General features: G+C 44.4%; 1 protein-coding gene across 1 annotated transcript in view; it reads right to left on the minus strand.

Moving 5' to 3' along the window:
* Positions 1-25,380, minus strand: part of dpy19l3 (dpy-19 like C-mannosyltransferase 3) — a gene marked incomplete in the record, with an annotated part of 97,487 nt that overhangs the window by 24,121 nt on the left and 47,986 nt on the right. The window contains 7 exon segments of the mRNA XM_012861642.3: positions 9,725-9,807; positions 15,422-15,478; positions 15,837-15,948; positions 19,628-19,744; positions 22,822-22,980; positions 24,847-24,920; positions 25,188-25,289. Of these exon segments, the coding sequence (XP_012717096.2) occupies positions 9,725-9,807; positions 15,422-15,478; positions 15,837-15,948; positions 19,628-19,744; positions 22,822-22,980; positions 24,847-24,920; positions 25,188-25,289 (704 nt within the window).

Below are 25,380 nucleotides of genomic sequence, written 5' to 3' on the forward strand. Positions count from 1 at the left end.
CATCTACACCTACCTAATGGTCAGATTGATTGATTTTCTGCACATATAAACAATGCATTCAGATTTTTTTTTGTTCTTTTTCAATCCAAACACATTTCAATCCGAATTGTTCGCCTGTAATCATTGCTAATGTCTTACTATTGCCACAGAATCAATTGGATTTAGATCTGGACTCTGGCTGGGCCATCCTAGCATGTGAATATGCTGTGATCTAAACCCACCATCGTGGCTTTAGCTGCATGTTTACACTTGTTGCTCAAATCTGAACTATTCCAGCCTGAGAGAGTTTTGCTTTAAGGCTTACCCTGTGTTCATCTCTGTCCATTTTCCCATTAATTCAGACCAGTTTCACTGTCCCTGCTGATGGAAGAGCATCCTGCAGCATGATGCTGCCACCAGCATGGTGTGTTCAGTGTGGGAACACGTGCATGCAGGTCAAAAAGTTAAACATTTTGTCTCATCTGGGCAGAGCAAATTATAACGCGTTATGTCGCCTCTACATGGCTTATGGTGAACTTCTAAACAGGACTTCCTAAAGGGACAGTGCGTAACTAATTTGGTTTATAATTAAATACTGCTTTTACAAATACATATTCTGGCAAAGTCTAATAACCACACATAAAAAATTAAAGCTTTCTCATAATATTAATAGTTAGTAGTAGTAGTAGTTTATAAATACATAGCTGTCGGTGCACTCACTGGGAGGGGCCATTTCTGATTTCAGTAATCGAAATGGGCCAAACTTGTCAGCCATACGCCTTTTTCCTATCTGTCTCCTAGATGTAGATGTGCTGTTGGTGAGTAGAAAACAAGCAAAGACGGCCGTAGATCATTCCATTTGCCATTTTCTGTTGAACTGGAGGACCATCCATACTCACCGCCCAGCGAGAGCGAAGAGAAAGTAACCAAGAAAAGAAAAAGTAGTGATAACCGAGAGAAAACGAGAGGCTGTATCAGCTTTAATTAGGGGTGGGCGATATGAAGAAAATCTAATATCCCGATATCTTTGGGCTATATCACGATACACGATATATATTGCAATATGTTCAAATAACCTTGAATAACAAATGTTTTTATCCAAATAGTGCCTAAAGTTGCATTGGTATATCTCATATTAACGTGTCAATTGTTTTTGTTTGAAGAATTGATTGCAAAATAAAAATGAATTAAAAAGGTTTATTATAGCCATTTTTTTCCACCACAGCTGCACATAGAAGCCTTTCACAAATGACAATATTGTCACATGAAAGCTCTTTCATGGTCAACACTGGACCTTAAAAAACAGAACATCCCAGCGGCCAAAAGGAACACCAAGAAAAAATCTGACACAAAATACACCTGAAATAAAAAGGTATCATAAAAATGTGACAATCCCAAAAACAAAAGCTTGTGTATATATATATATATATATATATATATATATATATATATATATATATATATATATATATATATATATATATATATATATATATATATATATATATATATATATGAGACGATACAACATGTAATAATATAGAAGGAAACACTGAGTGGCAATGCCTTTCTCCTTGAGTTTACTGCAAACACAGAGTCCAGACAAAACTTTCATATATTATTCCCATTCCAACCAAATGGTTGACGGAAATGATTTAGTTATTTATTTATTTGCTCAGTATCGGTAATGAAACGACTTGATTTTTTGCCAATACCTTACACTTCTGAAGAGGATGCTTAATAACCTCAGCAAAACATCCTAATGAGCTGCAATAGCCTTTCTGCTGCCCTAAACAGAAAGCATCATCAAATATTTCATTGGCATATGGAGCATGAAACATGCGGGATCTGACAATTTTAGATCAGGAAGGGAGAGAACATGTTGAGGATCCACCAAAGCAGCAGGGTGGGGATGTCAACTAGAAGGCAGATTAAGCTCATCGCTGTTCTACGCTCTTGTGCAGATGCAGTTTTTTCTCCTTTCTTCTTCACTCTCTACATTTTATGGAACAAGAGTGCACTTCATCTGACTCCTACTTCTGTAGCGATTAAATTCAAATCATTTATTTGAGTTGGATAAAGCAGCCTGAGACTGAGGGCACTTCAAGTCTTCAGTATTTATTAAATGTTGATTCTACTTGACACAAGTTGGCAGAATTGCAATAAATGATTAAAATATGTTTAGAAATGTTATTTGGCCTAAAAGCTCTTTTATACACTGAGTATCCACTTTATTAGATACGTCTGATCAGTCACAAATAGCGAAGCAGCATCTAGACATAGTCAAGGCAGCTTGTTTGAGTTCGACCCAAGCAGGATGGGCAAGAAATGGGATCTAAGTGACTTGAAGAAGATCTGGTCTGAAACTACCATCCTCTTCCTGACCGTTGTTGCTGAGTGCATGTCCATCCCTCTGTAGGCACAGTGGAGCCATCCTCTGACAGTCATTTTCATGGTAGGAAGATCTCCTTACTGAAACAGCACTTTTGGAACGTAGTAGATGTGCAGCACCTGTGTGATGCCATCATGTCTGCATGGAACAAGAACTCGGAGGAATCTTTCTAGGCCATGTGGGATGGAGAAGGCTCCAATGGCTAAAATGGGTCCAAGGTGTGCCTGATCAAGCGGGCATTGAGTGGAGGTTTCCTTAAAGAGCTGTTTTTACACCTGGAACCTGGGATTAAACCGTGATCTGGATTTGACCGTAGAGAAACCGCGTACCATACTTTTCGAGCCGCCTCCGTGTGAACCTGAACATGTCCAGATCAGAGCATTCCTTCTAGCTGTCTACTCTGAGACCAAACCGTTACCGTCATATGAAGTATTAGCCCTAAATTTCAGGCTGGTGGAAATGCATGCATCTATATTCTTCTCCCTCGTCTTCATACGGAGCTCCGTTTCACCCCCTGCAGCTACAATTACAGCAATGAGTTCCTAACAGCTTTACATAAACACGCCATCTGCTCGTGAAATATACTAGCTGCTGTTTGTGCGAATCCGTCCTTGTTCCCGCTCGTCATCAGGAGTCGCTCCGACGATCCATCACGGGCCTTCCATGTAAGGCTCAGCAGCCTTAGCCTGAATCATCAGGAGGCCACAGTTTAACGCCAGCCCCTTTCTCCCCCCCGTCTCTCATCTGCAATGTAATTAGCACAGCAGCAAGAAGCTTAGCGCTGCCCCCTGCTCTAGGCCCCCACCAAGGTAACCGTCAGCCAGCGTCAAATCCCCACAGCCTGACAGGATTATCCGTGGAGGGAAACCCGTATCACACATGCATTTATAGTCGCAGTCCAGACCTCTTCTCTGCCGTCTTAATATCCAAATCCTTCCGTTTCTCTGCCCTTCCACTATTTGTCTAATTGGATTAGATCAAAACGATAATTTTTTTTGCTCACTGGCTCACTGCCTGGGTGGAAATAAGATGTGTTGATAGCTCAGATGACTCAGAGTATCAGAGAATTTAAGAGATAATCTATAAGAAACACCTCGGCCCGGTCCAGCTTGATAACCATTATGTATAGCATCACCTCGTTTTGCTCGTGTTTGTCAGGTTTTATTTATAAGGCGGGGGGTGTCCAGAGTGCAGCCCGTGGGCCATTTGCTGCTCTTGGAATGATTTTGCCCAGGCCTTGATCAGAGCGTCGCCCTGGGCCAATCATGTAGGCTTCCGAGTTCACAAGGACATTTCTTTAAGGCAATTAAGGCAACGCAATTTGATCTGTGGAACACATTTCAGCAATGAGACAATTCTAAGTGCTGTACGGGATGAAAACATGAGAGAACGTCAAAAGTTCATTGCAGTGGGATAAGGGCAAGTAAAGAAAAGCTGGACTACAGACTGAAATTAATGAGACACCTTTGCAGTAAACAATTTAACTAAAGATAAATGCATGGATTAGTTTTTTTCCAGATCCTGCTGAGACATTAGTCTCAGACATAACCCTGGAAATGTTCTTCAGGTAATAGAAGGTCCACTTTGTAATTGCCTTGAGATGATGGGATGCCTGATCGGTGGTTACTAGCTGAAGCAACTTAGACTGTGTGCTAACTGTTGATCGCTCATTTATAGTCCAAAAATTATTACTTCGGTTTTATTCAACTGTAGAAAATGTTGCCACATCCATGCATTGATTTCTTCTAAGCATTTACTCAGTGCTTGAATGGGTTCATAGTCCCCTGGTGACATAGAGCTGTGTGTCGTCTGCGTAGTTATGGCAACTTATCCTTTTGTTTGTTGTAATCTGAGCTAGTGGAAGCATGTAGATATTGAATAGAAGGGGACCCACGATGGTAAAGGTACCTATTGTCACAAAGAAATCGACGTCATTCAAAGAAGACTCAAACCAGACAAGCACAGTGGCAGAAAGACCAACACAGTTCTCCAGTTGTTCTAGTAAAAGTATTTACAAAACAGTGTAGACCCTGCTCTGAGGTCCAATTATACCAACACTGGGGTTCTTCTACAGTCTTTATTTGTGTGGATATCATTGAACACCATGACAAGGGCGGTCTCACTACTGTGGTGACATGGAAACCTTTACAGAATCCAACAACTCCACCTAGCACTTTGCATTGCATTACATCGAAATGACTGTTATCATTTCAGCTTTTATACATTATATAGGACATTTTTGACCAATCTGTATAATAAGACTGATTTTGACTTTGTAAAGTGCCTTGAGATGACATGTTTCATGAATTGGCGTTAAATAAAATTGAATTGAATTGCTGCATGTTTTCTCCAGTTGTGGATCATAACTCCAGGTTGGGTTTGCTGGCATACCAAAGTCTTAGAAACTGCTTTGCAACCCTTCCCAGACTGATAGATGTCAATTTAATTTGTTTTTTCACTATTCAATTTTTCTTTTTAGATGTGTTGCTTTTTGAGAACTTTCAGCTGTTAGAGAGATTCTATTTAAATTATTTATTATATCTGCAGGTGAAGCAATGATCGAGCCTGGGTTTGGTTTGTACAACTGAGCCCGACTTTCTAAAAGATGTTTAATCACAACTGGGATAATTGTCCTGCTGGTGACCCAGTTTGGTCCGATCTTCAGCTGTTGGACTGATGGCCTCACATTTCATCCTATGATCTAATGACAACCACGAATGTGGGCCTTGTGGCTCCTCAACAAGCTCAATTCACAACTGTTATGTCATATCTGTGCTGCTATGCTGTGTCTGGTTTTCACCAGCAACCACTATGAACACCACCAACTATATTTTGGTCCTATTTGTAAGATTCTCCATTCAAGAAAAGGATTTACTTATTGACAGTTGGCAAAAAACAGATCGGTGCGCTTTTTTTTTTTACCGTCGCCCCCATGAAGGTTTGAGTGAGAGTCTGAAACGTGTGGTTGGTTTGACAAACCCTGTGGTCTGAAATATCTCATCGGCTCTCCCCAGTCCTTCACTTGCCATGCAAAACTCTTTTAGTGTGAACTCCAAATGTTTTCAAAAGCTGACCAGACTGTGAACGTTGCGTAGCATGTCCCCAGCTTTACTGGTGAATACAGCAGCTGGGCGATAGTGACAGTTGTTAGGAAGAGAAGCAGTTCAAGAGATTTCTCACTAGAAATTTAACCCAATTTCATTTTGTTGGGCTCAAGAGTGGAAAAACTAAACAATTAATAGTAACAACAAAGCCTCGTCGGTTAACCGAAGATTTACTGTCACAGAAATTTACAACAATAACCAACCTCGTTTTGCCCATGTCGTTATTTTTGGGATAATAAAAAAGTCATTTTCTTTTTGTGTCTCTTTCCAGGTGATGGAGCAGACAGAGGACGTTTTATCATTCTCTTCCTTTTATCTCCTCTTTCTTTCACCTCTACTCTTTTTTTTCTTTTCTTTCACTTTTTGTTCTTCCTTTACTCTCCCATTGTCATGTCCATATAATTTGAAATTCTCCTTGCAGGAATCATAATAAAGCTATTTACAAGCATAAATCAAGTGGAGCACTATGGCGAAAGCTGTTTGCCCCACTTGTAAAAGCAAAATCTGTCGAGCTCTATCTGGCATTGACAGGACACTGGAAAAAAAAAAAAAAAAAAAAAAAAAAAAAGTCATTTTAAAACGTAAAAGTAGCCTATGCTCCTGTTAAGACGCTGCGCTATGTGTACAGTCTATAGTCCTGTGACGTCCCCCACATCCAGTCTGAAACAAGAATCGAAAGAGATGGGAAGGCTGAGAATATGGCGGAATTTGTCCATTTATCGTTATTGAGGTCAACTGCTCAATATGTCGCAATACTGATTTTAGGCCATATCGTCAGGCCTCAGTAACAACAATTTTAAGACACGTTGTCTCCTCCAACTTTCTTTCTCTGCTCTGGTTTTATTATTTCTCTTCTTTATTATTTCTCTTCTTATTCCAATTATTAGGAATAATTGTCACATTTACAGTCAAGCAGAGGTTGTACAGTCTCCGAATCCTGGGCTGCCTCTGGGTGACTGGGGGTCCTGACAGACCCTCTGGGTGTGGTTAAGAGGCAAAACTTATGTGACAGGTCTCGAGGAAGACCGAACGTCCGGCGGATGATATTCTTGTGAAAGCGGCAGGGGAATTCAAGACACGGATTTGCATTTTGGCCTGGTTTTTGTTAAATGAATAATTAAAGGTGTCATGTACAGAATAGCTGTTCATCCGAGTCCATATTTCACCCCATTTCAAGTCCTACGTGTACCAGATGTTTCTTTTTTGTAGTTTTTTTTATAAATGTCCTGGTTAGAAAAACCTGAGAACTGAAAGAGCGTATGGTTCCTTTTAAATAACATGCACACAGGGGAGGTACATGATTAGGGGGGCCTTAATAATTCAGGACACCATCTCCAACAATATGCCCTAAATGAACTCATAAAGAGGTTTCGTAGACAAAAAACTTCTAAATTATTTTACTCAGCTCAGTAATGTCTTTGGACATAATGTCCTTCATAAAAAGGTAGAAAAACTGTTCTTTTCAAGTTCAGAAGTCTTTGCAACATCGTATAAGAAAGTTAATATTCAAAAAGCTTCTTATAGGGAACCCCATTTTCAGTTTTCCTTTTTCATTACAACCTGTCCAACTGCTCACTGAAGTCGAGCATTAATAAATCAGTTTGTTTCTGCTCCCAGTTAAAAGATCTTTTCAGCAGCACTGACGAGTTTCTGACCCGTGGTTAATCAGTACCCAATGAATAATACCTACGGACCCCGGCACCAGCTCAACCTGCACCCTCATCACTCCACTCCAACGGAAATGCAGCAACCACAGTGAGAAAACTAACAGCAACAGGCGCATCCATAAAAAGTTAGAGGGAATGATCTGCAGAACTTCAACCCAATACCCAGTGCTGAAAATTCAACACCCTCTCAATTATTTTCCACACTGTGCCATGTTACAACAACTAACGTCCTAGTATTTAATACAGATATGATCCAAAGATGCAACTTTTGGCCTTCAGGAGTTATCTAACTGGTAAACAGCGTCCACCTTTGTGTAATTTAACCTCACTATAATTGCAGCGGTTCTGTGAAGGCCACAGAGGTTTGTTGAGGTGCGTTCACACCGAACGCCAACAAGGCGAATGGAGCGAGCGATTTACATGTTATCCCTATGTGAAGGCGCGATCAGCAGCGCATTAACGGTCGCCGACATGAACGACGTCTTTCTAGTGATGCGAGCGGCAAATCGGACGAATAGAGCGAAGAGAAGCTCCAAACAGCGTGATGGACGCGCGTCTAGAGCCGGAGAGAAACTCTGCTCGAGTTCAACCATCTGAACTTTTCTGTCAGTTAACATCAAGGGTCCTCATCCTCCACTCAACCTGTGCTCCCCCCCATCAGACAGTGTTTCCCCTTGAAAGCTTGAGCTTTCAAGCCACCTTGAAAGCTCAAGCATCGTGTTTTAGTGAAGCTGACCCACGTTGTGTTCCATCGTCAGATAACCTGATGTCAATTTATAGATATCAGTATGTATGACATACAGATAAATGTATCCTCAAATGTTCCTCAAATTGTTTTGCGGGAGAGAGGCGAAATGTCTGGCATCCGACGGCAGGCGATCGACGTGAAAAATTCGCCTTGTTCGCATTCAGTGCGAACGAGCCTTTAGAGAGCATGCGTGAAGAAACGGCATCGTGGAGACCAATGAGCACAGCAACAGATCAGGGTGAGAGTGGCGGTGGAGTTTACAGCAGGGTAAAGGGATTTATGTGGAGCTTCCTAGTAATGCTGACCACTCAAAGTGCTTCAAACCAGAGATACAGTCAACCATCTGTGTTCACTAATGCACACTCCTTCCTACACTAATTCGCAGATCAGTAGACAACCTGGGTTTAAGTGCCTTGCCCAGAGGAACATCGACATGTGGCAGAAGGAAGCTGGAATCAAACTCACTTTTCATCAAACTCACCAAGACGTGGCCGGCCACCTAAAAGGACCGACAAGACAAGCATAGAGTAAGAGTAAGAGGCTAGAAGTCATAGGTAGCTCTGGAGGAGCTAAAGAGATCCGCAGCTCAGGTGGGAGAATCTGTGAGGAGACACCTATTGCACTAACTACAGTACACCCACCCCCTGATAAAGCATTCTCACTGGGAAGCTTGGTGGTGACGGTGTCTGGCTTTAGGGAGCCATTTTTTCAGCAGAGACAGCCAACCTCATCAGAGTTGATAGAAAGACGGCTGAAGCTTCCATCCAGGGAAATTAGTAGTTTTAGGTAGTTTTCTCAAGTAGATTTTCTCCCCCCCCCCCCTGGGTTTCCACTGCAGCAATCTGAGAAACACTCTCCTCAAAGCTTTTTGAAGAGATTTTAAGGCTGAAATTAGAATAATTTTCAGCGGTTCTGTTCTGGGATACAGATTAAAGCAATCCCCCACTGCCCAGGATTGTTGATCATTTAACAATCTTAACTCAGAATGAAACGGACACAAAGCTGGTTGTCATAAATGATGTCTTTAGACATCTGACTATAAACCAGATTGGAGCTCAGCTTTTTCCTTCTGTCTGGGAGTTTGGATCATCGCTTTTCATTTAAAATCCACTCTACCTACACATGTTCACACAGACCGAGAGGCAGTGTGTTACTTTAAAACCATAGCTGCTATGAAACCACCTGAAAACAATGCTCTATTGATCTGAATCCAAAGCTTTTAATCACACTCTGGACTCTACTGCTGCTGTGGCCGGACATCAGTGTCCCGTGCCGCAGTGGCACTCCTGCCAGAGAAGGACCCGCAAATTCCTTCCAGTTACGCGCCACGTGACGTTGGCCTAACCCAGAAACTCCCAACAAAATCTACCACTCCTGTTGACGTGTGAAAAAGATGTGAAAATGTTCGAGGACTTCTGATCCCTGTTGCAAGGCAACAATATGTGTTCAAGCCCCAACACACAGAGCGACAGCAGTGGGGGGGCCACTCCAAATCAGAGCCCTACTTCTGCTCCCATCAGGCTGATCTTCTTCAAGCCTCGCCCCAGAGACCCCGAGGTGGGTTAGAGCTCCTCCAGCAGCCGGGCTCCTTCCAGCACCCCCATGTCTTATTCATGGCGACCCATCGGCTCTCATCACTCATCAGCCAGACTCCGAGCGTCAACACACACACACACACACACACACACACACACACACACACACACACACTAATCAAAGACATCAGGCGAAGCGAAGCTTGGTCTAGCGAAACAAGCTAATCAAATTTGCATCAATATAATGGTTGCTCCAGATCTTGTAAATGGGGTGCGTGTGTGAGTGTGTGTGCAATCACCTAATCCAGGTCATCAGCTCCACGGTGTCTGGATCATAGAACTCCCTCAGCTCTGATAGCTCCTCCATCAGTTTAGGCCAGAACTGCAGGGGGGTGAGAGGAAGAAGAAGGGATGGGAAACCACAGGTTTACCGCCGCTAACACTCACACTTAGGGCTGAAACTGATTGGAACAGGGTACAGGTCAATCTCAACTAGGTCCAAGATCCACAAAATGTTATTTGTTCCAGCAATTAAAACTTTTAAATAAAAAAAATGGTAGATTGATTCATTAAATGCAGAGTGACACATCCTAAGTTTTAATCTGCTGACTTGGAGTAATCCAACTTCTCTGAAAAGTCAATTTTTTTTAAAAGACCATGAAACCAGCTTTGAGATGCAGAAATGTGGGCCTATTGAACGGCATGTCCATGTACTCTACAGTATATGAACTCAATACTTGTTCACACAAATCACTGCATCGAGGCGCCGTGGCATGGACTGGATCGGCCTGCGGTTCTGCTGAGGTGTAACGCGGCCCAGGTTGCTTTGATAGTGGCTCTCAGGCCATCTGCATCGTTGGTTCTGCTGTCTCTCGTCTTCCTCTTGAGAACAGATTGCCTGTGGGGTTTAGATCCCTGCTAGAACACGGTGGACCAGCAGCAGCAGCAGGCCGGCCTGTCTCAGAGGCCTTTTCCATCGCCAGAACCCTCGTTCTCGAACCAGTTCGGTTCGGGCAACCTAGAGCTTTGGTTCTTTGGTGGGAACCAAAGCTCAACACCCACTTCCACCAGTTTTGGGCATACCAACGCTATGCATCTGTAGAAATTTATAATTTTTCTATTTAAAAAAAAAAAAATTACAGGCACTGATAAACCTCATGAGAAAGCGAAGGCGGCGGAAGGGTAGATGGAGGTGTCGCCTAAAAAGAATTGACTGCAGCTTGGACATTACAAAGTAGATGAGTATGGTTAAGACCATAGATGTATAAATCATTCCTGTGCTTTACCAATTAAAACTGATTAAAACTAATGTCATCCATACTGGTAGGCATTTCAGGAGAGAGTTAGTGTTGAGATGATAATATTTGAACAAACATACAGCCTGTTTTCATGCTGTCTATCTACATATATGCAGGGTTTGCTCCACCGTATTATAAGCCTTGCATGCCATCATGCATTTCATACGATACATCTCCAGAAAGGTGTCATACGAGTGTACCCATACACTAACATCTGCAGTGGTCAAAGAAAGCATGTCGTCTCTGCTGCCGTCTCTCAACACCGAGCGTCTCCAATAGCTGGGGCGGCACGTGGGAGAAGGAGAAGGAGATGGATGTGAGCTGACTGAGAACGGGCGGATCGTGAGTTAGAGAAACCGGCTCCTCACACTGAGAACGGTTTCAGTCAGCTGTACACGGTTATGGGAGTAAATCCCAGAACGAGCAGCCGTTTTGACAAGTCATGCACCTCACCGAACGTCGTTAGATTGATCCATGTCTTCCTCCTAACCCCACTCAGCCACCTACATGAGCCTCTGGAGGCCCAGGGTAACTTCACCGTGTGTCTGTGTGCGAGACTTCTGGAAACAAATGTCTCAGAATATGTAATTACAATGGATGAACTCACTTTCTTGGGGTCTTGTTCCCGAATGAGGGGAAGATGGAGCAGAAGATCGACAGGCGGATTGGTGCAGCGTCTGCTGTGAAGCGGGCGCTGTACCGATCCGTTGTGGTGAAGAGAGAGCTGAGCCAAAAGGCGAAGCTCTCGATTTACCGGTCGATCTACGTTCCTACCCTCATCTATGGTCACGAGCTTTGGGTCGTGACAGAAAGAACGAGATCCCGGACACAAGCGGCTGAAATGAGTTTTCTCCGTAGTGTGTCTGGGCTCTCCCTTAGAGATAGGGTGAGGAGCTCAGTCATCCGGGGAGGACTCAGAGTAGAGCCGCTGCTCCTCCACGTCCAGAGGAGCCAGTTGAGGTGGCCCGGGCATCTGGTCAGGATGCCTCCTGGATGCCTCCCTGGTGAGGTGTTCCGGGCACGTCCCACCGGGAGGAGGCCCAGGGGAAGACCCAGGACACGCTGGAGGGACTATGTCTCCCGGCTGGCCTGGGAACGCCTTGGGATTCCTCCTGAGGAGCTGGCCCAAGTAGCTGGGGAGAGGGACGTCTGGGCCTCCCTAATGAAGCTGCTACCCCCACGACCCGACCCCGGATAAGCGGAAGAAGACGGACGGACGAATTCACTTTCTCATCTGGTCTGGCTTGACATTCTAAGCCACATAAAGGCGACTTGCGGCTCCAGCTTTGCAGCACCTAAAACCCAGCGGCTGGTCTCATCATGACTCAGGTGACCATGATCACTGTGGCAGTGTTACAAACACTGTACATAGGTGTCTGTTTCTTTGATGGACAGACTAGTTTTTCAGTGTTGTTGGTGTTTGGACTGAGGTCCTGCTAATAAAGCTGTGTTTAAAAGTGCATGTTCAGCTTTTATCATGGATGACTTTGATTAGCGTCTGCATGGTATATGTGAATTTTCCAACAAAATGCCCTCATGGTTGCATAATGACAATACAGACTGCTGATTCTCGTCAGTCATTGGAAAGACATGTTTAGTGTTTGCAGGGTAAAGATCAGAGCATTTCACACACCCACACACACACACACCTCTGTGCTATTCGTTCCACATTTCCAGGAACTGATCATATGACAGGATTTCAAACTGATCTCCTCCAGCTTTGTCTTCGCTCATGTGTCCTCTACCTTTTTGTTAATTGTTTTTTTTGTCACACATTTCCAGCTAAAAGTTAAAGAATTATGAAAAGTTTAATATAAAGAAATGTATTTTTGTCTTAAATTAAAAAAAATGCACGTTGCCTCCCAGAAATGCTAAATAAACGGCCTGATGTCAAAGCAAACCCCCACCAAATGCTGACAGAATCAGCCGACTATTCCGCGTGTGGCGTCTGTTTTGTTTAGGCGAAGGTAGAAAGCCCAGCAACATGGTGGGTTTTTAATAGTTATTTGTTTCCTCTTTCTTGTCTCCCAACTCTTTGAACGGCGACAGTGGGAGTGAGGAGGATTGAGAAATGCTGTCACCTCCGGAGCGAGCCATCAGTCTAGTCAATGCAAGTTGCCGTCAGAAACAAATCAGCGTGTTGGCACAAGAAGCGGATTTTTCGGGTGGCTGTTTTCAACATGTTTCGCTCGTCTACATCTATGCACAAAAATGCTTCCAAGTCTGGTAATAAAGGAGAGTCGATCTGTTTGTGAAAATAATTGCCCACTATGTTATCTCAGGAGGAAATGTCCCCGGGCAGCATGGGCATGACTTCAGAAGACAGCACGGTGGCCGGGACAGGACTCTGACCGCAGTGGCAGGAAGGACACGGATCCGTCGCGGCGCCATAAGTGCACTACGCAAGGATTACCATGATTGGCAGATTTATTTGGTTGTATTCCTGAAAACTACATTATCTCACCGTGCAAACGTATATGGCAGTCTTTAGTCGTTATGTTTGATGGAAGCTGATCTCAACTAATCGTTTTCCTTCGACAAGTAATTTAGGTGCTGAAAGGGGAGCATATTGTCAGCTTTCCACAGATACGTTCCTGCAACTCTTGGAACAGCTTAAAGCAAGTCTTGGGGGAATGGAGTGATGCATCCTGGTCCAAGATCGCGTTCAGCTTGTTGACCACTTTGCTCGCCGTTACATTTTTCTGACCTGTTTTCACAGTTACCAATGCATGTTGAGCTTTAAAAGGCGTATAACAGGCACAGAGCGACAGTTTAATGCCGCTGGATTTAAAACTCTGGCTGCAGTCGCACAAATGGAACAAAGCTTGAATATTGCATTATTGTGTGTTATGAGTTGAATCAATTTTCTCTGGTATTTGGGAGTCTTCAGGGCCAGGGACTTAAATTTGGTGTTTTTTTTTTTTGTTTGTTTTTTAGTTAGCTTCAGTTTTGAACATTTGTCTCTTAATCCCCTTTTCTGTGTTTTATTTGCATTTTATGCAGCGCTGTTTTCATGTCTGCATGGTTTGTGGGGCTGCGTCTATGGACCTTGTATGTTTGTAGTATAAATAGGAACATAACTTAACCCAGTTCTGTGTGAAACAGCTAAACGTGTGCTGTTGTGGGAACTAAAGGCATCCACTGCTTTCCTTCTGTCGGCACAAATGACAAGTTTGCCTCCTTTCACACAGCTCAAAGTGCATGATGGAACAATCAATGGATGGCTTTCAACTCCTACGCAATGCTTTTATTCCAGAGTATCCTTAATAAAGTTACAGATGTGTGCGTTTGTCTTAATAACTGAGCTTTAAAACATGGGAGACTCCTTGAAAGACTTTGTTTAGTGACGTCTGTTACTCATGACATGCTGTGGAAAAACTAATTACTGCAGCCTTTAAACGCCCTCGTGCCAAAAATGAACAAAATATTGACCTTGTACTATTTGAAAGATTTTTTCAGCTAACTAGATTTTCAGCAGAACCAGATTTGATGTGTTGTGCGGCTTTTCACTGAGCAACATGAACTGGATTACCTGCTAAACGTCAGCGGCCCGTCACCAGAATCAGTCCTAGCCACCAAGTTGCTTCGTCCAGCAAAGGAATTTTTTCCTTCTGTTCCACTTATAATATCAACAAACAAGCAAGAGGTTGGATTGGTGTAAACGGGCCTGACATCGTTCAGTGTTGATCAGAGAGACAGCCTGGGGGGAGAATCCATCTCTGTGGTGACTTCCTTTAGTAAATAGTGCTGTGCAGTGCTGACCTGCAGGCAAAAGTTGCTAAATTTGTGCGCGGTCCGCCGCAACGTTCGCTGCCCTGTAGTGGTCCTGGACGGAGGGAAAAGTCAGCCCTGATCCTCTCTGCAGACCCAACTGTGCGCTGCAGCTTCTAATATTGATACTGAAACACTGAAATGTAGCAGTTAACCGACATCCATCCTGAAAGGCTTATTTCTGAATTGTGTTCTGTAATGCTACGCATAAAAACACAGCTCCTGCATTTATAAAGGAAGACTGTCAATCTCACTGGAGGACATGTTAGTTGGACCAGTGTCGATGAAGTCAGTTTGGACCCGACTAGTTTCATGGCTGAGCTGAACCACGCAGGGATGGATGGACCCAGGACAGACTGAATCTAGAGCTGCAGCAGGAGGTCCAGTCTCTGCTGGGCTTCCTCCTGAAAGGTGTCCATGTGTGAGGACCATCTCAGGTCCTGAGGAGGGGAGGCTCCTAGGGACCGGCAGTGATCCACGGTGTTGATGAAGTCAACATTGTTCTATTGAAGTGTTGGTAGTGATCATAATAACCATGTGCTTAGATACTTTTTACGGTGAAAGAATGTGTTTGCTTTGTAATACCTGACATTACGACAAATAAAAAAAAAGGAATTTGGAAGTAGAATAAAACTAATTTCATACAGGCCTGGCTTCAGACAGCTCAGTGAAGGCTGACAATGCAATTTTCCACACTAACTTATTTCTCGAAATCTGCAAGTTTCCCCTCGGTTGTTTTCATGCCACTGAATCTTGCTGCAGTTTAAGTTCACTTTATTTATTCTGTTTATGCTGCTGCTTAAAGTAAGGCCCTTTTTACTTGTCGAGGCAAGGAAAGTAATTGCCTTGGTTAAAGTTCCCATTGCTTCTAAAGCCAGTTCTCTTATTTGAATGCGTTTAGTCGCTCGTTCATTCAGGTGATCCTACCTTGTAATACAGCCAGCCCATCATCAGCAGCGGAACGGCGTATCTGACAAACCGCAGCTGCAAAGGGGGGGGGAAACAAAAACTACTGTGACGTCAAGTTAAAGGCAGGGAAGAAGAGTCAGAGAGTCATGTGAGACGAACTCAGAAGGAGATCACACAGAGATGAGAGAGAACGCTGTGATCCCTGCTGTGATCATGTTAGGACCACACTGACACCTAGTGGTGAGACTCACAGGGCTGAGATTTACTTCCACATGCAACCAACAAATCCGTTAAACCCTGTTTGATGCATACAAAGCGTCGAACAGGGTGCTGTTTTAAAAAAAAAAAAACAACAACTATGCAGCATTTGCTCAAAATAAAATTAAAAAAAGAGAGAGAAATACTGAGTTGGACACTGGAGAACGGTTTGTACCAGAACTTTAGTGTCGCAGCGGAGAGCTCTGAGAAGAAGAGTCCACAGCTCAGTCCCGCAGACGCCGTAAGCTGCGACCGCACACATGTGGCCCGTCCAGATGTATTTCATCCTGTGGAGAGATGGAGAGCGGGACAAGAGGGAAGGAACTGAGTGCACTCACAGTTCCTGATCAGAAAACAGAAAAAGTCAAAATCAAGCGTTTAGAGTTGAACTCCAAGATCCTCAGCAGATCGCGGCCTTTAGTCCGGTAACAGCGGCAGGGTGGGGGAGGAGATGAGGAACTTAAAGTCCGTTCCAAACGCACTGTGGTGTTTAAATGTGGACACAAAGCTAATTTTCTGCTGCAGCCTTCAAAGCAAAGGGAGAGAGGAACCACAGGAGAGTGAACTAAGGTGGGATATCAGGAGAGAGACGCTGTTCACTGGCACACACAGGATGGGGCGGGCCGCCGTGTCAGCAGCCATCCGTCTAAAACACAACCGTCTGTCCCTTTCTGCATCGTTCTCAGTGCGATCCAGTAGGAACAGTGAAAACGCTGTCATTTCTCTGCCACGCCACTAGTAGGGGCTGTGTTCTTTGAAACTTAACATTGCGTTGGTACAAGCCCTCCCTGCATGAAACGGCACCTCCACTGACTCCTGCTTATTCCCAGGCCGGCAGGTTCAGTTTTCCCTGTCGGCATGACAACGCACAGCGGGAAGTTTTGGATTCGCTGCACTCAGGAACCCGTGCTCTTAATATGCCTGTCTGACAGAAACAAAGGCTTTCTGCACTCTTGCCCTCTTCATTCTCTACCAGCATGTTTGAGAAAGTGCTGCCATCAGACATGCTCTCCGACTACAACTTGCACGGTGTTAGATCGTCCCGTGGCAACAGGAACCTGTTGGATGAACTGCAAGCTGCTCTTCTGGGTCGTGTTGAAGTATCACTACTGATGCAATAATCAAAGCATCCTTTACTTCAGTTTCCTCAGTTACTGAGCTCCACAGCTGGAGTTTTGGGCAATAGTCTGTGTGGGTGACGCAGAAGTTGGGCGGCAGCATAAGGTGAACATCTGGACTGAGGTGACCCAACGGGGAGCACCGTAAGTCACGGTGGCACAAAGCCACTTTAGGTCTTTCCAGAGATGACTGATTGGACTGAGGTCACCCTGAGCTCCACCACGGTGCAGATTTTTCTAAAGAACCTCTCTCCAGCTGGCTGGCTGGCTGGGATCCCACCACCCCGATGCAAACTATTCTCTCATTCCTGCTCCAAACATCCCCACAGCATGATGCTTCCACCACCATCACACCATCACAGTAGGGATGGACTTAGCAGGATCATGCATAATGCTTGAAGTTCAGGCCTTAAAGCCTGTCCACTAATCATTAAGGCTAATCCGAAGCCGGCCTTTCAGTGAGGAGAGGCTGTCTGGTCGTGCTACCATTAAAGTCTGACCGGTGATGTGCTTTAGCAGCAGACCACCTCCTGGGTGGTTCTCCCATCTCCACACACTAACACTGGTGCCAGATCTTAGTCACCGCTGGGTTCTCTGCCACTTTTGCTCCTGCTTACCCAGTTTCAAGGGACCAGATCTCTGGAGGGTCCTGATGGTTTCAACCTTCTGTCTCAGAGATCACAGAGCTTTTCAGGAAATTTAACGCGGCTGGAATTTGTTTATGCCCCTCCCCACCTTTGTACTTGGACACAATCCAGTCTCAGGGATCTGGAGATGCACCGCAGTCTGTGACTCCTGACCCGGACAACCTCGCTTTGTCGCGTTCAATCAATGGAAGCAACCACAGAGGGACTCCAGGCCGGTTGCTGCAGAATGCCTCGAAATACCTGCTGTCGCTTCTTTCAGTACGGTTTGAGATTTTGTGTTGATTTTTGTTAGAGAAAACTAGTCTGTTCAGTTTGAGAGAAAGTGTGCAACGTAACAAAATGTGAAAACAGCTTGGTATGAAAGCGCTTTGTAAATAAAAGTTATTATTATTATTTTATATTTCTGCTGGCACTCTGCGTGCATCAGATCTATTGCATTTTGAATCTTATACTAATGGACAGAGTGTAGAACTGAGAAAACCAGGTCCGGTGTTCTGAAAGGTTCTCAGAGTCCTTTCAGCTCCCATCTTAGCCTAAAAGATCCTACCTAGGAGTCTGAACTTTAGACTGATTCAGATGCTGCTGAGAGTGACTGGGTAAGGAGACGACAGAGATTATCTTAGTGAGGAGGGTGGTTGACCCCGTTGCTAGGCGTTACGCTGTCTTTTAAGAGCTGTGATTGGATGATGGACGGGCTGTGCATAAAAATCCAAACAAAGATTGATATTGATGTTTTTAAAAACGATTTTAAAATCGATATTCTGGCTTTCAATAGCGATATACCTCCCGACCCCTAGGGGGCGATATTACAGCGTGCCATTACTGTTCAGAGTGAGGAAGAGCAAGTGAGATGAATTTACGGAATGGCCAACAGGATTTCAGAAGCGCCTTCGTCCCTAAAATCAGACGTTTGGGCACATTTTTGGTTTCTATGGTACTTTAAATACATTGAACCAAATGCACTTTGTTTTCCTGTTTATATATTTATGTTGAATAAATTGAAGATAAACATAATATTTGGCTGGTTTTGTTGGTTGAATGACTTTGAGCATTAATTTGAAAGTCATAAATATCGATATTGAAGTCAAATCAAGCCATGCTAAGCTATATGGAGAATCTTATCGAATCAGCTCATCTGTTCCCACAGATCAATGCATCTTCTTCTCTGTGCGTCTTGGTGTTTTACACACCAGCCTGGAAAGTGAGAAGTGCTCCATGCAGCAAACAAAGACCAGAGAGGAGATGGCGTCACACAAGCTGACTGCTAGATGAACATTTAGGCTGCAGACATCCTGTACAATACAGAAAATACTGGCTCACCTCTTATCTTGTCTGGAGTGTGTATTTATTATACGTTTCAGAGACTTTTTCCAATTTTTGTAAAATGTCTATTATTGAGGGCATTTTACAGTCTGTAAATAATATTGAAATGCCTCTGCACAATAATTGTTACACATGTCTCCACTTTATTATGCATGATTATTCAAGATTTTTCTTACTTTCTATTTTTCCTCAATAAAACAATGTTACCAGAGCCTTACCTTTAACCCATCCACCCTCCTGCTGAAACTAATTCATTTCTCCTCATGGGGATGACAAAGTTGATCTAATCGACAAATTAACAATTGTATGATTTTATGTGCTCATTTGCTTTCACTGTTTTAGGTGGTGGATCAGCCAATCAGCTCTCTCTCTTTCCACCATCTTAAGACACTCACTACTCCTAACATTTTTTCACTGTAGGAGCTCTCTGAGATGCTATGCGATGAACTCATCTTAGCGAGGTAAAATTTCCCGAATTCGAAGAAAATGGTATAATTGAGGAAATTCAAAGATTTTTCCTAAAACAACGTCACTAAGAGCTACACTTAGTTTTAGGATTCTTTGTGAACACGGGCCCAGGTTTCCATGAGGATCTTTAATTCTGCTGTGAATATCTTCACTTACCCAAAAAAATTAATAAAAAATCAGCACAAACTTGAAAATACTTGGTGTTGATCAAGGCTGAAGGAAAGCATTAAGGTACTTAGAGGAATGGATTGAAGAGGTGCTTGTGCTCAACATCTGGGCACGAGCATGGCTGATTAAGTTATGAGAGCAGAAGCAGATCTGAAGAGCTCCTGTGTGAGAGCGACACTGCGTGGAAGTGCGAATCCAAAGGCGTTGGCCCACAGCTGGTGCTCCAACCAATCAACGTTTACCTCATGGTGCTGAAAGCCAGGAGGCCATAGAGCACGGTGTGCAACAGGTTGTAGGCCACATCTGGTCGGAAGGCCGCCGCCACGCCTCTCTTCTCGTCCGCCGCGCCTCCTTTAGGCCTAAAGAGAGACAAAAACCAGACATTAAAGCAGGAAAGAAGTGTGCTGCCAGAGCCAACAGTGAATACATAAAACATCACAACCAGACGCTGGAGAGGAGAGGCCGGACGGTGGGTGGGCGGAATTTATATTGTTCAGATTATTCAGATTTCATTAGCAGCTTGCACGCAAGTGGACATGTAATGATGCACACCCACGGCCATTTCTGTCTGCAGGAGTCAGCGCGCATGCAAACAGAGAGGCCCTGAAGGCGATGGTATTACTCCCACGATCTGGCCTCCTGCGCCGCATCAGACGGACACCGGCTTCCATTTGAATACAAATCAAATCCTGCTCCCTCTGCGACCGCAGCTTGGCTACACCGGATTAAATTCATTCCTGAATTGCCAAACAGCCCTTTGTTCTGTGAGGTTAGTATTCCAGCCGCTCCGACAGCACCGGGCGGGGTGAAATGCTAATTTGATTAGTTCAGAGCAGCCTATCACCTCGCACCGCAGGCGAGTGGAGCTGCGAGAGGCGGCTGGTGGAGGACGCCGCTTCCTCTGCGAGCGTGAAGGAAGATCCTGGGGTAAAGACAAACATGCTGACCTCCGGCTTAGGGTCTCCTCTCCAGACTAAACCCTGATCTCATCTGCCAAGCGGCCGCCGGGCATCGGACCCGTCCTTCACAGACACAACTTCATTCTAGCGGCTTTCCCCTACGAGACGCACGTTTCTGCATCACCGACCTCGTCCAGTTCACCACCACAGATTAGCCTGATGGAAGCTGTGATGCTCTCTGCGGTTCTACATGTCGCTTGGAGGGTTATACAACGGGCCGCAACACATATAAAGAGGAACTGAAGGGGGGGGGGGGGGGGGGGGGATACAGCTGCTTGTCATAATTAGAATAATTTCTTTTCCAGCAATTCCATTCCAGTGAAACTTGTAAATTATATCCATTCATTACACCCAGATTGATACATTTCAAGTGTTTATTTCTTTTAATTTGATGATTATAACTGACAACTAATGAAAGCCCCAAATTCAGTATCCCAGAAAATTAGCTAGGGTCAAAGCTAATTACTTAAGACCAATAGAAAAAACATGATTTCCAGAAATGGTGGCCAACTGAAAAGTATTAAGATGAAAAATCTGAGCATGTCCAGCACTCAATACTTAGTCAGGGCTCCTTTTCCCTGGATTACTGCAGCAATGCGGCGTGGGATGGAGTCCATCAGTCTGTGGCTCTGCTCAGGTGTTCTGAGAGTCCAGGTTGCTCTGATAGAGGCCTTCAGCTCTTCTGCAGTGTTAGGTCTGGCTTAGTTTATATTTTTTCCTTCCCTTCACCTCTCTGTTAATGTGCTTGGACACAGAGCTCTGTGAACAGCCAGCCTCTTTAGCAATGACCTGAATTTGGAGTTTTCATTAGTTGACAGTTATAATTATCAAAATTAATAGAAATAAACACTTAAAATATATCGGTCTGTGTGCAATGGATAGATATAATTTAAATGTTTTACTTTTTAAATGGAATTACTGAAAAAACACAACCCAACCTTTTTTATGATATTCTAATTTTATGACCAGCAGCTGTATTTACCCCCTTAGGGATTTCTTCTGTTTTCACATTTCTGAGTTTCAGATTAAACACATGTAAACATCAGACAAAGAGAACATGATTAAATACAATATTAAGGTTTATTACAGAACCAAAGCTATCCAGACCAACCTGGTCGTATTTGGAAATATATTTCCCTCTTGTTAAATCTGTTGCTCTATCTGTTTTTGGGTTGGGTTATACGAGTCTGAATGAATATGACTGAATACTGTCTAACCTGATCAAGAAATAACTTAAACAGAACCAATCTGACAATGTGCCGTAGGTACAAAGATTCTAAATTCAAGTATAAGTGAAGTCATTAGCATCTTTTATTCTGGAAATGGTTACAGAGCCAGTAGTGAGGCTTCGGGACTCCAGCCAACCACAGTGAGAACCGTTATCCACGACTGGAGAGAACACGGAACAGTGGGGAACCTTCCCAAAATGGTTGGCCGACCAAAATTACCCATGAGTCCATCTGTGATTCAAACAGAAGGGCTCAGAAGAGCCAGAGAGGCAGAGCCCTCAGTGGAGGTCAGAGTTCATGACCCAACAATAAGAAATGCCCTGCATGGAAGGGTTCTAGGGGGGGAACCACTGCTGAGCAACAAGAACATGAAGGTCCATCCGTCTCACATGAACCCCGATGGTTTCAGAAAAGTAGGCTACGGCCTGGTGAGACAGAACCAGAACCTTTTTGGAAGATGTCCCTCATGTAAACCCTGAAGAAGTCCATAAGCTGAAACGCATCGGCCTGTTAGTAAAGTCTGCTCCTTAACCTTCAAGTGTCGCTAAAGTTTTCACCCACCCTCTTCATGCACCTTGGACGTTGGTGAAGTTGTGCCAGACACTTTTGGACCTCATGTAAACCTGACAGCATTTTAGAAAGTTCACGGTCCTTTCAGGACCTGGACATGTTGCTTGAACCGGGAGTTCTGCTCTCTACCAGAAACTCCTGAACAGTTTGTGACATCACGCTTAGAAAAGATCACATACTCACCAACATGTACGTAGAACCTACTGCTACATTTAGCAGACTTTATCTGTTTATTTATCTCAGGTCTTAGTACTCAAATAAAAACAACAAGTTGACGGATGATAATATAACTGTAATAAATCCATTGTATCACGGTAGTTATCACACTGTAAGAAACCGACACCGGATCAGGTCTTTACGAGCCTCTCAGCTGGTACAGACCTGATGCGGCATTGAGTCAGTGGTGCCGGACACAAGGTTCAGATCATGACCCCATTGTTAGGTGATTCACACAGCGCCGCTTAGGCTTCCCAACTGGGTTTCTACACGCTTGCAGTTCAATGATCATAATGCATAAGCTGCAGCCCTGAGAGGCTCCAAGCTCCTCAATCAGCTGCAGAAACATTTGAAATTCCCTTAGTGGGAATAAGAATGTAGATTTCAGTTAAACATAAATCAAACTTGTTTTCATGATGCTTTTGTTTGCAAGTTTCCCCGTCCTCTCCACGCACCACGTACCTGAGGTTCTGCAGCACCGCCACTGCCAGCGTGCCGCTGAGCAGTAGCACAGTGGGGATGTACGGGTATAGGAGCAGGGTGCCGGCCAGACGCTCCATGGTGTCCAGGGGCAGACGGCCAAAGGCCTCCTCGCACAGATACAGGCTGGCATCAAAGTCCCTGCAGGAGAGGTGGTGAGAGTAAGACACTAAAGTGGGCAGAGTTGACTCTTCATATACATTTCTACCGTCTGTATTTGAATCCCATATTATTTGATGTGCTTTAGAAATGAAACCATTTAAAAAAAAACATGTTCGGACCAGCAGAGAAGCACGTGCTCCAGACTCTCGTAACTGCAAAGCTAGCTTGGCCTTAGCGTAGCATTAGTGCTAATTTAGCATTAGCACTGAGCCGACAGCTGAGCATGAGACACATCTGGCCTTCAACCGGTTTTCATTTCATTTCTCTCAGCGTTGCTTTGATTTTCCTTAACAGCCGTTTGTTTGAGAAGTGTTAGTTGTGCTTAGGATCAGATTTGGCATGCCTTTGTTTAACAGGGCACGCCACTCATAGCTAATGGAGACCGCACCTCCTGAGAGACTCGTCCACCCTGCTCACCCCAACATATGTCCCCCCCCTGTCCAATACTTGTTAAGTAATGCAGCGGTGTGGCACAGGTGGTATAGCTATGTATATTTTGGGTAAATATTGTTTATCGACCATAACAGCAAGTTTAAAAATCGGATATCAATATTGATGCAAATGTTCATATCGGTGCATCCTTACTCGTCACAAGAGCAGACAGACCATGTGTTGGTGACAACCAGGATTTCCTGTTTTCTTGACGTTGCTTCACAACATCACTTTGCGATTTATCGTTGCCTGTATTCATTTAAGTAATGCATGTTTTCAATTTAAAAAAAAAAATTAAGGGTTTTAAGTGTGCCTTATAGTCCGAAAATTATGGTTACAGAGTTCTAGTTAGCTGAAATGTCTCTTTATCAGGTTTAAGTTCAGTACCAGCGATTTTAATCATGGCTGCGTTACTTTAGGAAATTCTATTGCGCATTTTCTACAGTGAGTAGTTTCGCCGTCGATTGGGTAGGGTTGTCATGACAACAGCTGCTGTAAAAAGCACATCTGCCCAGACTAACGCAACACACTGACAGTGTTGGTGATCAGTCCCTGATTTCTCTGTTATTAATAATGCTTTCATTTATTGATACTCCTAATAACTAGACTAGCTCCCATGGTGCCCAGCACATCCTGATGAGGTTTTATTGTTTCGTTGCTCTTGGTTTGGCTTAATTATTGCTGTTCTGCACTTTGCTGCTACTCTGCTTTGTTTATAAAATGCTATATAAGTAAACATTGACATCTACTTTAATATATTCTGTCCTATACTGTAAAACCCAAGACTTAAACCACACTGTAGCTAATATTTACTGTGGCGCTAACCTTTTGCTTTCAGGGCACTTTCCGTTGGTAATACAGCTTAATATGACCGAGAGGTTTGGAAAAGTGCCTGGAAGTGAGAGTTTAGCTCCCACCAATGCAACGAGGGACTCCAAGGATGGAACGATAAGTCTGTCGGAGCAGGAACAAGTCTAAGTGCGGGAGAGAGAAAAAAAAGGTTGAGGGCGAGGCAGAGCCGGAGCACGGAGCACGGAGCGAGCCTCGCATTTTCCACCATCTCCTGAATAATTGAAGGGCCAGTTGTGCAGCATGGCATGGGGAGCCGTGTTATTGGCCGCCCCGGAGCAGCCGTCCTGTGGCTGAGACACGGCAACGCACACTGATCGATGAGAGGTCTAGTGGCATTACCCCGCCATCTATTATTCACACACATTAACGCTGCGGGTGCTATGACACTAGCGCTTAGTGAATAATGTAGTCACTCTAGATCAAGTGGAAGTTTTGTACAAGCCCACAGCACACTAGCTCTATGTGTATTCTCAGCATATGCGTGTCAGAGGGGATTTTATAAAACAGGTGATCACAAAAGCAAGCATTTGGATTCACGCGGGTGCGTTCATACGTTCGTACCTGGTCGGCCCCAGGGCAAACTTTGACTTGATGAATTTAAAGATGTGCTCGTCTGATCTGAGCTGGAGCGCCTTCTGTAAACACACACACAGATAAGGTCATCTTTTCAGGGCTGAGATCAACCTTCAGAGGGGTAAACAAGCCGAGAAGCAGGCTGACATCTCCCAGCAAAGTTGCATCATGCTTTTAGGTGTTAGACATGCAGGAGACGAGGAGGAGAGAGCAGCAACAGAGGACGGCTGGAGACCGCGGCACAGCGAGGGGAAGGAGGAGGAGCGGCGGCCGGCCAGAACGTGTAACACGGAGAAGGAACGGGAGGCGAGGCGGAGGAAGACCGCGACCTTAGTCAGGTAGTTGATGATGAAGGTGAGCAGGAGAACCAGGACGCTGTGGAGAAGAACTCTGGCCAGGCGGACCAGCAGGCCTCCGGTCTTCAGAGCAGACTGCAGGATTAAAGAGCAGAGGTCGGTCAGGAGGAGGCCTGCTACTCATCTCAGACCACTTCACCTTTTGCACAGACTTGCAGTCCTCTTC

Source organism: Fundulus heteroclitus, chromosome 4, assembly GCF_011125445.2.
Source record: "Fundulus heteroclitus isolate FHET01 chromosome 4, MU-UCD_Fhet_4.1, whole genome shotgun sequence".
Taxonomy (NCBI): Eukaryota; Metazoa; Chordata; class Actinopteri; order Cyprinodontiformes; family Fundulidae; genus Fundulus; species Fundulus heteroclitus.